The sequence below is a fragment of the Nicotiana tabacum genome, chromosome 6 (genome assembly GCF_000715075.1).
Source record: "Nicotiana tabacum cultivar K326 chromosome 6, ASM71507v2, whole genome shotgun sequence".
NCBI classification, from domain to species: domain Eukaryota; kingdom Viridiplantae; phylum Streptophyta; class Magnoliopsida; order Solanales; family Solanaceae; genus Nicotiana; species Nicotiana tabacum.
The window spans coordinates 49,214,063-49,230,857 of NC_134085.1; the positions used below are offsets into that span (position 1 = coordinate 49,214,063).

General features: G+C 39.4%; 1 protein-coding gene across 1 annotated transcript; it reads left to right on the top strand.

Annotated features, from left to right (window-relative positions):
• Window positions 1-13,199: 13,199 nt before the first annotated feature.
• Window positions 13,200-14,430, top strand: LOC107806172 (ethylene-responsive transcription factor ERF109-like). The gene has a single exon (XM_016630281.2). The coding sequence runs from the start codon at window positions 13,308-13,310 to the stop codon at window positions 14,133-14,135; it is 828 nt and encodes a 275-aa protein (XP_016485767.1). The 5' UTR covers window positions 13,200-13,307; the 3' UTR covers window positions 14,136-14,430.
• The last annotated feature ends 2,365 nt before the right edge of the window (window positions 14,431-16,795 follow it).

Genomic DNA, 16,795 nt, shown 5'->3' on the forward strand with positions numbered 1-16,795 from the left:
TCTTGGGGCTGCCACGTTTTGGACCTATTAGGCCTTATCCCAACATTTTAATTTATTCACTAATGTCTTATTTAACTAATTAATCTCCTATTAACTAATAATCAACCAATTATCTACCTAATTAAGATTTATCTCAAATTACTCAAAATACCACTCAGTTTTAACACACTTTATACACCTTATAATCACGGTCATGTGGCACCTTGCATAGCACTAGTCCATAAATACAAGGTATTATAGCTTGGACCGCATTTTATCCCAGCATGATAATATTCGACGAAATTTATTTTCCTCGATTTACTTACCCTCTCACCTTCACGAATTTACTCATCACTTATTTGAAATAGCATAATACTTATAATCCCAAAAATAATCTCATTCCCGAACTTTCGTCGATTGACTTACAGAGAAACTTTAATGTTTGAAAACATTGGGTATGACAATTCCTCCAGTTGCGGGGCGCAAATCGATCCCACCATATAATAGCATTTCACCCTTATTCCTCCTCAATATATATCACCCTTATTCCTCTTGTTGCGGCGTGCAACCAAATCCCACCATATCAATACCAATTACACAGCAAGAACATAAATTTCACAATTTGACTCAAAACTCTCCACAATATTTAAACCTCAAACCAAAGCAGACAGAAAGCTTGTACATTATGAAACTCCACACAAATAATACTACTCAGCAAAACCAATCCAAAATATACCATAAAACACCAATAAACCAGCTCAAGCCAATAACATGAGACAATGAAACTACGGGATATCTATTACTTCTACCAACAAAAATAATATCTGACAAGTAGCAATTAAACATGGAAATACCAGTAAAACATGTAACAATTAAGGCTGAGAAGACAATATAATAAGAACGGGAAGAAAACATGTAAAAAAGATAAATTGGCGGTGCATAGGTACTCGTCACCTCACCTATACGCCACTCACATGGATTTTCACATAGCAATTAAGTCGAGGATCCCTAATCTCTCGAGTCAAAGTTAGACATAACACTTACCTCGATCCACTGGCCACTCACTGCTCAATTACCGCTTTTCCTCTAGATTCCACCTTCAAACCACTCGTATCTAGCCATAATTAACTTAATAACATCAAATATTGCTAAAAGGATCAATTTCAATGCATAAATTTAGGTTTTCCAATATTTTCCCCAGAAAGTCAAAAATCGACCCCGGGCCCGCTTGGTCAAAACTCAAGGTTCGCACCAAAACCCATTCACCCCCGAGGCCGAATATGTAATTAGTTTCGAAATCCGATCCCAAACCGAGGTCTAAATTCCCAATTTGCAAAACCCCCCTAATTCTTCCAAAAATCCCTAATTGTACCATGAAAGAACAAGATTTAAGAGTAGGAATCTAATGGGTGATTATGAAAATTGAAGGAAATGAGTTAAAGAGTACAAACTTATGATTTGGTGTTGAATTCCCCCTTCAAACTCGCCCTAGGCCGAGTTCTAGTGAAAGAGATATGAAATTTTGAAGAAGTCCCATTTTTGGGTCTGTTTTAAAATCACTAGACAAGTCTTCTTCGCGTTCGCGAAGGGCCTGTCGCAATCCCGATACACAGAGGACCAAAGGCCTACACATTCGTGAGTCTCTCTACGCGTTTGCAAAAGGCTGCTCTCCCCCTGGACTTCGCGTTCGTGACCAAGTAATCGTGTTCCCATAGAAGAACACTGAGCCCTCCCCCAGGTCCCTAAACAATTGCGTTCGTGTCGAGCTAGTCGCATTCGTGAAGGGTAAGAACCCCATTGCTCCGCATTCGCGATCGAGTCTCCACGTTTACGAAGGGTAAATTCCTCCCCAACCTCATTTCCCCTTCGCGATCGCGTGAGTGGCTTCGCGATCGTGAATCACAAGGTATCAGCACACCGGAAGCACCAACACATACCAGATTTTCTAAGTTTCAAACTACCCGTAGCCCATCCGAAAGTCACCCGAGCCCTCGGGGCTTCAAACCAAACATACACAAAAGTCCTAAAACATCATACGAACTTGCTCGTGTGATCAAATTTCCAAAATAACACCTAAAACTACGAATTTAGCACCAAATCATATGACATTCTTAAGAACACTTTGAAATTCATATTTTCACAACCGCACATCTGAATCACGTCAAATCAGTTCCGTTTCTCACCAGATTTCACATATAAGGTATAAATATTATTTCGGACCTGTACCGGGCTCCGGTACCAAAATACGGACCCGATACCATCAAGATTAAACATTAACCAAATTCTTAAAACTATTTAATTTTCATCAAAAATTTATTTCTCGAGCTAGGGACCTCGGAATTCGATTTCGGGCATACGCCCAGGTCCTATATTTTGATACGAACCCATCAGTACTGTCAAAATATGAGCCCGGATCCGTTTACTTAAAACATTGACCGAAGTCATCTAAATTAACTTTTAAAGGAAAAAATTATTATTTTTATTAACTTTCAACAAAAACGCTTTCTGGAAACATGCTCGGACTGTGCACATAAATCGAGGAGGAATAAAATGAGGTTTTGAACGCCTTAGAAGACACTAACCTTGTTCTGTTACCAAAGAAAAAGGAGGTCACCACATTCTCAGACCTAAGACCTATAAGCCTCAGTAACTTTTCCAACAATGTTATCTCAAGGGTGTTACATGAGAGGTTAGTGAGGTTTCTTCCTAATCTGATATCTGAGGAGCAGGCTGGCTTTGTAAAGGATAGGAGTATAGTAGAAAATATTTTATTAACTCAGGAGATTGTGACTGATATGAGGCTTAGATCCAAAGTAGGACCTAATGTCATTATGAATCTAGATATGACAAAAGCCTATGATCGACTATCTTGGTTATTCCTGACCAAGGTACTAAGAAGAATGGGCTTCACAGAAAAATTTATAGGCATGGTTTTTGGGATAGTGTTAAATAACTGGTATTCGATCTTAATCATTGGCCAAGCTCATGGTTTCTTCAAGTCATCTATGGGAGTAGAACAAGGAGATCCAATATCTCCTACATTGTTTATTCTAGTAGCAGAAGTATTATCAAGGGGCTTTAATGCTATACATAAGAATATGTACTTCTGTGGATTTGGAATTCCCAAATGGAGCCCAAAAATCAATCATCTTGCATATGCAGATGACATGATTATATTTTCATCCTCTGATGAGACTACTCTTCTACTGATCATAGAAGTGGTTGAATGCATATGAAGCTGCATCTGGGTAGCTTGTAAACAAGAAAATATGCTGTATATTTGCATCATCTAGCAGACATAGAAGTGGATAACAAGGTGGAGAGGATCACATGGATTATGAGGCAAGAATTCCCTATCATATACTTAGGCTGTCCAATATTCTACTCAAGGAGAAAACTGGAATACTATCAGCCCATGATCACAAAGATAATGGACATACTTCAAGCTTGGAAGGGTAAGTTGTTATCTATAGGCGGCGGGGAAGTTCTTATTGCTCATGTACTGCAGAGTATTCCAATACACCTTCTCTCAGCAGTCAATCCTCCAAATTATGTGATAAATAGATTACACAAGATATTTGCACAGTTCTTATGGAGTAGTTCAATAGGAGGAACTAGTAGGCATTGGGCTTCTTGGAATACTTTATGTATGCCATGTGAGGAAGGGGGGATAGGCTTTAGGTCTTTGCATGATGTAGCTAAAGCATTGTTCTGTAAACTATGGTGGAATTATAGAACAAAACCAAGTCTTTGGAGTTCTGTCATGAGTCAGAAGTATTGTAAAAAGATGAATTCAGTAATTGTTACATGGAGGGAAGGTTCTCATATTTGAAGAAAAATATTGGAATGTAGAGATTTGATTGAACATCAAATAATCTGGCAACCAAAAATGGGGTCCTCACTATTTTGGTATGACAATTGGACAGGATTATGGGCACTGTATTTTTTAGTTCCACGAGAGTTTGGCATTGATGAATATGTTCATAATGTTTATGATGTTATTGAGGATGGAGAATGGAATGAGGACAGGCCATTGGAGATACTTCCTGAAGAATATGCAGTACATATAATTGAAATGATCAAGCCACCACAATCACAAGAGATACTTTATTCACCTTACTGGATGCTGGAACCTCGAGGTTTTTTTAGTGTGAAGACAACATGGGACTATCTGAGAAGACGAGATGAACCAAGAGTAGCATACATGATGATTTTGGTCAAAGGCTTGCCTTTCAAGATTGCTTTTTTCATGTGAAAAGTGAGTAGGGAAAAGCTACCTTTGGATGACTTTATGAGACGGTTAGGATACTTAATGCCCTCTAAATGTTGGTATTGTATTCAGCCTAAGGAAGAATCTCTTCAGCACTTGTTCTTCAGATCTGAAACAGCTAGGACAGTATGGTCTTATTTCCTATCGAGGGCAGTAATATATTTGGAGGGGTTATCTATGCACCAGGCTATAACTAAATGTTGGACTGCTAAGGTGTGTCCTAGGTTAAAGTCAATAATGCAAGCTCTTCCTTCATGCATTGTATGGGAACTCTGGAAAAGAAGAAACAACATGAACAATGGAGAGGCAGCTACAACCAGCAGGGTAATCTACCAAGTGTCATCAAATCTTCAAGCATTGGTGAAAGTAAGAAAGCTAGGATAAGTAAGGTGCCTCACAAATGGAATGAGCTGCTAGCTATGATGGAGAATTACACTCTCAAACTGAAGGTGTGTAAAGTTATGTGGGAATTCCCAAGTGCAGGATGGCTAAAGATCAACACAGATGGGGCATCGAGGGGAAATCCTGGCAGGAGTTTTATACGGTACTGTGTTAGGGATGAGAAGGGTGATATTGTAAGGGCAGTAGGGAATTGATGAAACAACAAACATAGAAGCTGAAGCAAAAGCGATGGTAGAAGTACTGAGGTTCTGCAGAAATCAACAATATTCTCACATATGGCTTCAAATTGACTCTATGCTGTTAAAAAGATCATGGATGGGCTTTGGAAGCCACCATGGAACATAGCTGAACAAGTGGAGGAGATGATGCAACTAATGAATGGGGGAAGTTACATAGTTTCACACATTTATAGGGAAGGCAATAAGTTGGCAGATCATTTGGCCAATTATGCTTTAGATTATTGTGATATTAAATGCCAACATTTTTGGCAACTGGATGTAAAAGGGAGGAGGATCATAAATGAAGATAAACTGCAATGTCCAAGTTTAAGGGTGAAGGTGGACATGAGCTAAGAAGTCAAGAGAAAAGGAGGAGCAAGATGCAGGAGAATTCAGTCGATCAATATATTCAAATCCTAAGGAGGAGGTTATATTGGTCAGTAATTTAACTAACTCTGTGTTCTTTTTTGTAGGTGACAGTATAATGTTCACACCCTATACTTTGATAGAATTCTTTATGGTGGTATTAGTGCTAAGCACTCAGCCCATAGGAAAACTATTAAAGCAAGGAAAGAAAATGGAGGCAAGTAATGGACAACTGACTTGCAAAACAATTCGTCCAATTGAAATCAGAGAACTAATAATGCCTACACAATATGTATAAGGGAGTGCAGGACAAACAAGGAAAATAGGGAGGGGAAAATAGAGGAGCGTACAAACAAGGTGGGAAAGGAAAAAATACAAGCAAATCTGCCCAGAATGTCTAAGAGAAATGGGCGGAAGAGTTTAGGTGATACAAGAGAATGGATTAGGATTCAAAGGGATATAGGGAGCCAGGCAGGTGTTGAGTCAAATCAGAAGGAAAGAGAGAGTAAGAGGAGTAGGGAGTGTGAGGTAGATACTGGGAACTCCATAGCTAATGAAGAAGCAGCAATCTCGCCCAGAAGAAATGGGCAACATGTGACAGGATGGTTAGTAGTAGTTGAGCTAGAGGGTGTAGGGAAAAAAGAGCAAAAAACAAATCATTGTGTGAAGTGGATTGAAAAATAAGAGAGGAGAAAGATGACAATGGGGTGTAGGGCAAAGGATATAACATCAGGTCATGTTGTACAAGTCCTTAGGAAGGAGTACAAGGTGATCAATTTTTACACTAACTTTGGCTTCTTTTTTGCAGGAAACGTCAGTGTATTCATGCCTAGTCACTCACTATGACTTAAATGGGTGGTATCAGTACATTGTACTCATTCCCTTGAAGAAGTAAAGGTGGCTTGCATAAGCATGAAATCAGAAGTCTGGAAAACACTATGGTTCAGCTTCGTGAAATACTGGTTTTGGCATCAATTCTTGGGAAACATGGAGGCTCATTGGAATGAAACTGTGATGCAGGCTCACTCATTAGAATGTGAGGAAAAAAAGGTGACATGGGTCTCAACATCATTCAAGGAAACATCATTAGAACTTTAGGGCAATAACATAAGAGCTGGAATGAGCTCAAAGACAACATCGTTTAGTAGACATTTGGATACGGGACTAGATGACATAAACTGGGCTAACCCTATGCTAGGGAAACATACTAGGACACATCAAGAAGATACTAAAGCAATGGTTACAAGAAACAATAAATGGAGGAAAACCAAAAAGCAAGGTAAAGTTGGTGCAAAAATAGGCGACAAAGGCAATTTCTGGGCAGTGGCTAATCTTGGAAACGACTATAGGCATGTAAAAAGGGACTACAGAGATGGAATGGCAAGACTCACAACATCAAAGAAGCAAGGAAATGGATTCAGTAGCAGCGACATATGGATGCTGATATTGATACACAAGGAAAGGGGCTACTTTTACAATAGATGGAACTGGGCAGAATTTGATGCAAATTATGGCTACAGATGCAATCAGCATGGTACACATTGGAATTGGGCCACTATGGAATGGAGATACAATGCAGAAATGGACCACCTTGGGCTAGTTTTTTCCTCTACAATGCCTAATAGATTTAATGTGATATCAATTTTGAGTATCTTGCTCAATTTTGATAATATGTTACATGTAGAGTGCAAAGTTTATTTCTTTCATCTTTTAGAACATCATGACATTTTGCTTTTTTATTTTACTATATAAATAAAAACTATCCCTAGTCTCTGCCTGGTGGATTGATTAAAAAAAGGTTACAGCCAAATTAATGCGGGTCGGAGTGGTCTGAGTCCTGTAATCACAATAGACCTTCAAATTTTTTGAAAAACTGATTTAAAAAGATTACCCTTGACAAATAACCAAAAGGGCTTCGATAAAATCAGCCCTAAAAAAACCTTAAGAGCTATCGAATTATCTTAACACAAACATGCTAAGGCACAAAAAGCATAGGGGTTTCAATCGATATCAAAACCTCAAAAAACCCAATGGGTAAAAAATACATGCTAAGGCATAAAGAAATTTTCACTAAGTATTTTAAGCCGAAAGAGGGGAATAATATCCATCTTTTCGAGGCCATATCTGCCCGATCTAAAGAGCCTAAGGGCCAATACACTTAGAGTTCGAGACCTTGTTCTCACTCCATCCGAACCCAAGGGTTCGACTATCCTGAGCCCAAATAAAGAATTACTTGACTAAGGCTCCAGGACTCACCATTATCCGACACAAACCCTAAAAGGCCTATGCCTTGAGTTCAAACCTTATTCGAACTCGACCATGGTGACTTCGAAGAAGTCCCCCAAAACCAAAGTCTCGAATGCACCATTCAAAGCATAAAGTTGTGTTAAAAAAGATTTTCAAGGCAAAAAAACATGTTTATAAAAATTGAGAAGGCATTCAAGAGAAATTTTCTTTTGTATATTGATGAAGAAGGATATGTACAAGAGACCGATATGGGTCTTACTAAAAAGGAAAAGAAAAATAAAATCCTAACTATGCTCGATGTTGGTTTCTCCCTCGGGGGCAGCTTCTCCTTCGGTCCCCTCGTCATTATCGAACCCGCCTTGGATGCTTTCATCATCATCGTCGTCATCAGAGGAGACAAGACACCTGGCATCAGCTTCAAGCGCCTTAGCTTGAGCTATCTCTTTGGAGTGGTCAAAACCTCGAGTGTCGATTTACTCGAGGGTTTCCCTTCGGGATTGGCACTTCGCCAAGTCATTGCTTCATCTCTCTCGAGTGGAAGCCTCCCCTAGCTGCATTTGAGCAGCCTCAGCATCGGCCAAATACACGGCTATGGATTTGTCAGCCGAAATATTCGTCTCCCCCGACCTCTACCTTGGCCTCAAAAAGCTCCTATATCCTTTTGGCTTGGGCTGAACCTTTCTCTTTAGCGCCCAGAAATTGGACCTCGGCCGATGACATTTGGCCAAAGCAACGTCTTTCTCCGTAGCAAGGCGGTCCATGTTCTCCTTCCACTAATCACAGTCAGCTTTGACTTGGTCGACCTCCCATCGGAGCAGCTCGATCCTTTCCAGCTTTTGCTGCAACTGAGATATTGAAGTATTAGCCTCCACATGTGGGTAGAAACCGTACTCTTTCAAAAGGTTAGTTACCTACTCGTCTAGGTCGACCTCTTCCTTACGAGCCCGGGCCAATTCAGCTCGGAGGTCTCTGAGGTCCTCTTCTTTCTACAAATAGAGGCGTTTACGGGAGTCTCTCTCCTCAATAAGCCTTTAGAAATTGGCCTCACACTGGCTCAACTTGGCATGGGACTTGTTGAATGGTTCCCGATGGAGCACCACAGCCTATGGAGAAAGGAAAAAAATCAGTAAGGAAGAGATAAAAGCAAACATAATAACGGGGAATAAAGTTTACCTGGTTCAGGATACGATGGGCCTCGTAAAAAACCATCGTCGCATCTAGGTCGGAAAACATCATTGACCCCCGCAAGGAAGCCACGAAATATGTCTTCCCCATCGTGGGCCGTTCCCATATCAGGGGTCTCTAAGGATCGAGCCTCCCGAAACTGCCCTTCAGAGAATTCAAGTCACGGTAGCGAGTCGTCAATATTAATTGCCCCAAGCAAGTCACTTGGGGCGCTCTCTCCCTTCCAAAGAGCCCTAATATCGGGCCCTTCGGCACACTTGCCGTTTGTTGATCACGGTATGAAGTATCTTCTACCCCCGATGGCTCGAAGACTTTGCTCGATGTACTTTTCGAGATCTCCTCGGTCCGAGGATGAGTTTCCTCGACCATCAATAGCCCAACTATTTTTGGAGCCTTGACGCTCCCCGTCTTTCGAGGCACCTGCTCGTAACCGGCATCCTCCCCTTTCTTTTCTCATCTCGTAGCTTTTGGTTTACGCCAACAGACAGAGCAGAAAAGTCATCCTTTGGCTTACGAGCCCTACTTTTCTTAGGCTCCGGGGTATCAGAAGGCGAGGCCCTTCTCCTCTTCTTGTCCTTGGCCTGTTTAGGAACCACATATTCCCTAGGTGGCGCCAACCTCAATTTAACAACATCCCCGAGGCCTACGTAAAAGGAAATCAAGTATGTGTGAGAGGAAATGTTTCAGAAAAAGACGTCATAAGCATAAAGGATAAACTTACCATGATTTTTAGCTTCCCATCTACCCCTTGACAAGTCACGCCAGCGATGCTCGGCATGAGAGGAAGCTGCACCCAGCTTCCGAACCTAGTCTTCAAGGTCAGGGACCGCACAAGGCATCTAGGCAACCGCTACATATCAAATAAGAGTGTTACATAAAGCTAAAAATAAAGTACGAAGATTAATGGCTAATACTTATGATCAAGGTTCCATTTCTCGGTAAACAATAGTTTCTCCTCAGGGATGAGGTCACAGGTCCTTACCCGCACGAAGCGGCTCATCCAACCTCAGTCTTTGGCCTCATCGATACTTGAAAAAAAGGACTTCATCGATTGGCGTTGAAGCTTGATTAATGCTCGATAAAGTTTTGGTTAATACAACCATATAAGGTGGCTGAGAGTGAATTCCAACCCCTTGGCCTTACCAGAGAAGAAGCGGAGCATAATCATTATGTGCCAGGATGAGGGATGCACCTGGCCGAGGGTAACCTGGTACATCTTACAAGAATCGATGATAACCGAGTCAAGAGGACCCAATGTGTAGGGGTAACTGTAAACACTTAGAAACCCCTCCACGCAAGTGGTGATGCTTTCTTCGAGGGCGGGGATCTATACCACGACCTCGGGACCCCAGTTGCTGTCATCCTTCACGACTTTGAGCTGTTTTGCCATTATCGAGCAAATATACCTCGATACATGTTCACATCGGCCAGGGACCGACGGAGGGTTCCCGACTTTGAAGTCATTTTTTAGGACACAAGGGTTGGGAACAATCGCATGAAGGAGCGGTTCTACCGGAATTTTGTCACCGACTGACCGGGAAGAAGAAGAAGAAGAAGAAGAAGAGGCTTTCTCCTTTTGAGGGACAGTTTTGGAGGTTTTGCCATTGATTCAAATGAGATGAAGTAGAAAGAGGTGGAGTTTGGTATATTTGGTGCTAAAAGATCTAATCAATAGGCGGTGAAAAAGAAGAGATGGAAAGAGGAAGAGACTTAGAGAAATTGTCAAAGATGAAAGTAAAGTTTTGATTCAAATGGGAAACCTGTATTTATAGGATTACGATGACAGTTCGATGGCGCTAGTGGCCGACCGTAACTGCCAAGCATTTAATGTTTTAGGGAACCTAACCGACGAGATGTTTTTACATCATGGGGATGACGTCATTATTGGGGCCTCCAGAAAATCAAGTTTCAAGTCATTTCTTATCATTTTATTCTAAGAAACGAGGGGACTATTTATATACGGTGGAAATTGGGCTACCCGATTTTGTTCTTCGATGGAAAAAATGATATCACAACGGAAGACCAGGGCGTCGAGCTCGGGGTAGAAGTTCCTTTCCAGGGTCAAGGTCGATATCGCTTACCGGGGTCAGAAGAAGGCATGCTTCGGGATGATGCCATTATGATTCAGTAGCAGAAAGAGCGAGATATCTGCAACAGGCGGAGATCATAGCGTGAATTTCTAAATGAATTGGTCTTCGGCGGTTAAACAATTGTCAAATATGATTTTCTACTATAATTAGAAGTATACCTTATTTAGGACTCCCCTATTATATAAAGAGGGATTCCATTCATTTGTAAAAATATTTTTCACTGATAAGAAAACATATGCGCATTATTCTCTTGTTATTTTGCTTACTATTCATCAGAGTTGTTTTATCATTTGTTATTCACGTTATCATACCTCAAGATTATCACAGATCGAGGTCGAAATTTAGCTTACACACTGGTTTGATCTATTTTATTCCTTAATTTATCTATTTGATTCCTTGTTTATCAATTGGAATTGGATTAAATCATATATCCTTAAAATCACAATACAAGTTTAATTGTTACTCGAATTTTAGGGTAAATAGTAACGTAAAACATATCTATAGTATTTTGGATTCTTCAAGAATTACTTTCGAATTAATTATTATGAGAAACTTTTTATAATGTTATTAAGGCTGAATACATACGGAGACACTTAAAGTTGACACGATTTTTCATTTAGATACCTAAACTTAGGGTGTTCTTATTGAGCACTTATACTGCCCGAAACTTATTCCAATTAAGCACTTCTTATTGAGTTGGCAGATAGAGTGAGTTTCACCCAATATAAGCGCTTGAAGAGCCCAAAAATAGATTTGTTTTCTTTTTCTTCTTCTTCTTCTTCTTAAACATGGAGGAGTTTAAGAAATTAATGTTGGGGTTGCCTTCGGGTCGTCGTATGGAATCTTTAGCTGAAGTTATAACAAATTTGGAGGAGTTTCTCTTAAAAATTTGGATTAAAATCATGGTTGGAACAAGAATATACATGAAGATAGTGAAGACCACCAAGAACACTGATTTCCAGAACACCAATGTCTTTTAAAATGTATTCTTTCTTGGGTGTAAATTAAGTTTTTCTTTTCTTTTTGAGAATGTTATTTTTTTTTTATTAAATAGATTTAACATAGTTTTTCCCTTTCTTTTTACTCAAAAATAATATATGTCCTTTTTTATTCGTCATTTGTCACGTCAGCAGCGACTGCATTGCATAAACTTTGTAAGTTTGGCTAATTGTCAAACAAGTACTTAATTGAAATAAGTTTTGGATAGTATAAGTGCTCAATAGGAACACCTTTAAGTTTAAGTGTCTAAATGAAAAATCGTGCCAACTTTAAGTGTTTCCATATATATTCAGCCTTTTATTAACATGTATAATGAATGTCCTCTTGCAATTAGTGCAAGTCAAGTTTTGACCACAATTGAACTATAAGAAATCAAACAATACCTTATAAACAATTTAAACATTAATAAAAGTAGAAGTAGAAATTCAAGATGAAAAGACTAGAACGTTTATTCTTATGCCTAAGAATTGTTATAAAGAGAAAGAAAACTGGAAAAAAAAAAAAAGAGTTGAAACAAAGAGGAATAACCAATCAAACAATTAATTAGAATACAGATTTACATTAGAAGTTCAATCGTTATAATTCTATTCTATAGTCTATATCACTTAAGTTCAATTGCATACATACCGTCATTTTACTAATTTGCTCCTCCAACTATTCAGTGGTGAACTTTTCCAAAATAGTTTAACTTATAATTAGGCATAATTGTGTAAATTGCTTTTATTTCATCAGCAGTTTAATATTTTATAACAATTTATTTATCTTTTTAGAATTAATTAACTGATTATCTGTAACACTTATTATTTTCCACGTATATTTTATGTGAATTTAATTCACTTGGCAAGTAATTTAAGGAAAAAAAATTAACACGCATAGTCTTAAATATGCCTTAATATGTGTGTGCAAAAAAATGTTATTAAGGAAAAAAAATAAAAGTATAGATACATTTTTTTTCAAATGTTAAAATAAATTATTTTTTAAACAAACTAAAAAAATTAATGTTACAAGAAGATCAAAGGAAGTAAATAAGCTAATAGAAGTTTAACTCTATCGAAAAAAAGATATGGAAAAAAGAAAGGAAAGAAAGAAGCAGTCAAATATAATTACGGTTTGTTATCTTGCTTGCGAGAACCAAGAGAACTAACTTTTAGGGAGTAAGTTATGTTTGGACACATCAAAGTATCTCTTTTTGTAATTGTAAGGCATGACGTCATCCTTTTATCTCACCTTTGTCTCTTGAGCTTGTTGGCGGTCAGGTCACCATCCACGAAACTGAAGCACCGTGTGAACATCCACGTCATCAGCATTGATCACCTGGGACTTGACCGCTTACCGTTGCCACATCACCAAAATTTCCCACGTGACAAAACCAGTTCAATCCCGTGTACAAAATGTGTTATATATATATGAGCTGGCTTTTCACGTAGACCTTCGCCTTTCAAGTTCCCCCCTCATATAAATAACTGTGTACCTTTGACTCTCCTAGTAATTCAAATTCAAATCTCCAAAAACCACCTGAAGATCAAAGTCGAATAATTTCCATTTTTAGTCATGCAGTGGTCAACCAATATTCGAGTTAAACAAGAAGCAACATACGACAACCATCGTCACCACCTTCCTCCCCCCCGCCTCACCGCCGAGCAAGAGTTTTCCGTCATGGTTGCAGCCTTAAAAAATGTCATAGCAGGAAACAACACTCCAATTCATGCAAATTCAGAGCTCAATTCCTTTGAATGTTTTCAAAATGTTATCTCCACGCCCTCGTTTTCATCTTCGCCTTCTACGAGCATGTCTAGTTTTGAACCTCCTCTCTTACGCGTTATTGATGAACCAGAGCCTTGCAAGTTCTGCAGGATCAAAGGATGTTTGGGCTGTGACTACTTCGCAGCCACAACTACTATTGATAATAAAAACAACAACAACATGAAGACGAAGAAGATTAGTGTTGTCAAGAAGAAGAAGAAAAATAATTACAGAGGAGTGAGACAGAGGCCATGGGGAAAATGGGCTGCTGAGATTAGAGATCCGAGGAAAGCTGCTAGAGTATGGCTTGGAACATTCCTTACCGCAGAAGAAGCTGCTAGAGCTTATGATAGAGCAGCAATTGAGTTTAGGGGTCCAAGAGCTAAGCTTAATTTCTCATTTTCTGATTACACATTAATTCAAGAACAGACTACTCCATCTTCTTCCCCGCAGAACCAACAGCCAAAGTCACAGTTTGAGCAAGGAAATGGTGATGTGGAATTGGGAATGAACAAATTAGACAATGATTTCTGGGATCAGTTAATGGGTGATAACGAGATTCAGCGTTGGTTGACAATTATGGATTTCAGCGGCGGCTCTTCTGATTTTGCTGGTGCGAATGTTCTTAGCTTATAAGTTTCAATTTCTCTCTAGGATATTTGAAAAGAAGATATATAATGATGGTTAGTACCAAGGCCTCTGAGTGTAATTATGCAATAGGCGCAAGATTAGATTTTCATTAGTTATGCAAAAGATAGGGAAAAATAGTATTGGTAAGCTCCTATGCCCATTTATTTTAGTCAAATATGGGCCTTGTAACGGGGAAATGCTTCAATTTTACAAGGTTGTAGTTTCTGTACATTTGTATTATAAACATCATTCGTATATTTGTTGAATGAAATGCAAAAACACAAAGGTATTTATCTCAGAAGTTTCTATTTTTTGGTACGTTACTAGTTTATCTAGTCAGAAAGTTGGTGCTGGAGAGGATCTGAAAAAGAACAAAGGAAACGAGGAATCATAGTTAATGTCGACTGAAAAAGCCGCGAGCATAATTAAGTAGGCAACTGAGACCACATTTGAAAAGCAAAATCACGTCCGATTTGTAAATAACTATCCTCACGTGGGGAATTCATCTGGAGTGGTCTCTAATCAATAGTAATTTCTCCATATATTCAGTTACATTTGATCGATATCGGATCAACATGTCAATTTGACATATTACTTAATGAGTAGCATAATATATATACATCATCAGCATAAAAGTATGACCAAAAAGTGCTAAGCCTTTTTGTTAAACTAATTAAATAAGATGATAAAGTGAAATTGGCTAATATGAATAACGTAAAATTGCACTTAAATCTATTTAATACCAATGGGGTGTTTAATGGTATTGTTATGAATGTATGAGGGAGTACTGACAAGTAATAAATATATTAAATGGCAATAAATGTGAATAGAGAGAATGATTCACCCAAATATTCAATGAGGTGGATGATTCTCCCAACTATGTAAGACATACAAACGTGGGAATATAGAAAGCTTTCTCGGATCTGATGCGAGAAAGTCTGGGATCGACAACAAATCGACTTTTTTTGTAAAGACAATGTTTGTAATTTACTTGAGAGTCAACCTTTCAAGAGAGAGCTTATCATATAGAATATTACATGCCCCCCTTTTCCCTCTCTCTTCCCACTTATATGGGACATATTCTTTGCCTAACTGAAAGTACAAGTGCAGCGAATATTCTGTAGAATATTCCTCTAAGAATATCTTATTATTAAACTAGCCGTTTGGGCTGATCTGAGTACTCGACCTCGACCCTAGCCACTTAGCTCGCCAATAAATTCCTTCTTAAGCACGACCTCGGCCTAATCGACTCTTAGTTATCCTTTCTTAGGCAAGATTCCTTTGGTCAGATTTTTGACCAATGTAGTTAGTCCATCTGCCCATCAGAGTTGTTTTTGGACGAGCTTGAAGGGAGAACTTCGCCAGTTGCAATTTGAGAAATCTAAGCATGTTGGACAAGGAGTGACATTATTATGGCTAGGTGACGACGTGGCACTTTAAGAGCCACATCTGACCGTTACGTCAGTTTGAAGTGACATCACTCCATCATGCGTCATTATGGCAGATGTTCCCAATACGTTACGTCGTTTCTTGCGCCTTTTTCGTTTCGAAATCAATGTGGCAACATTTGTCTTTCTTGGTTAGGGGCCAGTATTTTTATAAATAGGGATGAGAATTCCTCATTTTACCTACTGCATTGCTGAAGCATTCGAAACTCAAAGCTTCCCCCCTTCTTCTTTAGAGTTCTTGCATCTTTATCTCTCCTTTCTTTTAGTGTTTTCTGCCATTGTTACCCCCTTTACATTTGCACTTTCTTTTAAAACACGTGACAGAAAAATGACTAGTGCATTTCTAACCTTGAGGGAGCTTCTGATCCTGTCGCATTGACTGTGGACATGCCTTCTAATGAAGAAGGGGTGGCCATTATAGAAGACGAAAGTTTCCCCACTATGGATGAGATAGTTCCGCGTTCAAGTAGGGTCAGGTCGGACATCAAGAACCAACCTGAAGATGATGCTGAACCCATCATTTTTGAGATGGATGCGGCAGCGCTCGTTTCATTTAAGGCTAAATGGCGAATTCCAGACCATTTCGAACTTATCCCTGTTGGTAACGACGTGGTGCAGATACATCGCCCAGGGTACTGCGCATTCTATGCGTATCCGTTTGTCGTTGGCTATACGCTTCCTCTTCCTTCCCTGGTAGACGACTTATGCCGCTATTATGGCGTGTGCCTGACTCAGCTCTCTCTGTACATCTATAAGCTTTTCCTTATGCTTATCAAGTACGCGGAGCTAGCCAACCGTGGGATTTCTCTTCTTCATCTACTTCACCTCTTCGCCCCAAGTTTTCACAGTGGTACGGTGATACACCTTCGCCATCGTGGGACCAAGGGAATGGTGGTGAAGATGGATGATAAAACAAATCACGAATTTTGGGTCAATTTCTTCTACGTTAGGACGGAGTACATGGTGTCGAACCCTAACGGGTTTCCTGAGGAGTGGAACTTTGCTTGTAAGTATTTCTCCCAAATGGCTATTTTTTGTTTTGGTGATCTGATCATCCTTTCTCTTCTTTTTATGTAGCCGAGAAGGATCCTCCTTTGCTGGTCGCTGACATTCATGACTGGGTGAGCTAGATTTTGCCACATACGATTGGGATCTGCGAGTGGTCGCAATTCAATGAAAGGCTTGGGCGCAAACCTTCGGCCGGTAAGTCGTTTCATT

Excerpts from the sequence above, each read along its gene's own strand:
- LOC107806172 (XM_016630281.2), top strand. The coding sequence starts at position 13,308 with ATGCAGTGGTCAACCAATATTCGAGTTAAACAAGAAGCAACATACGAC.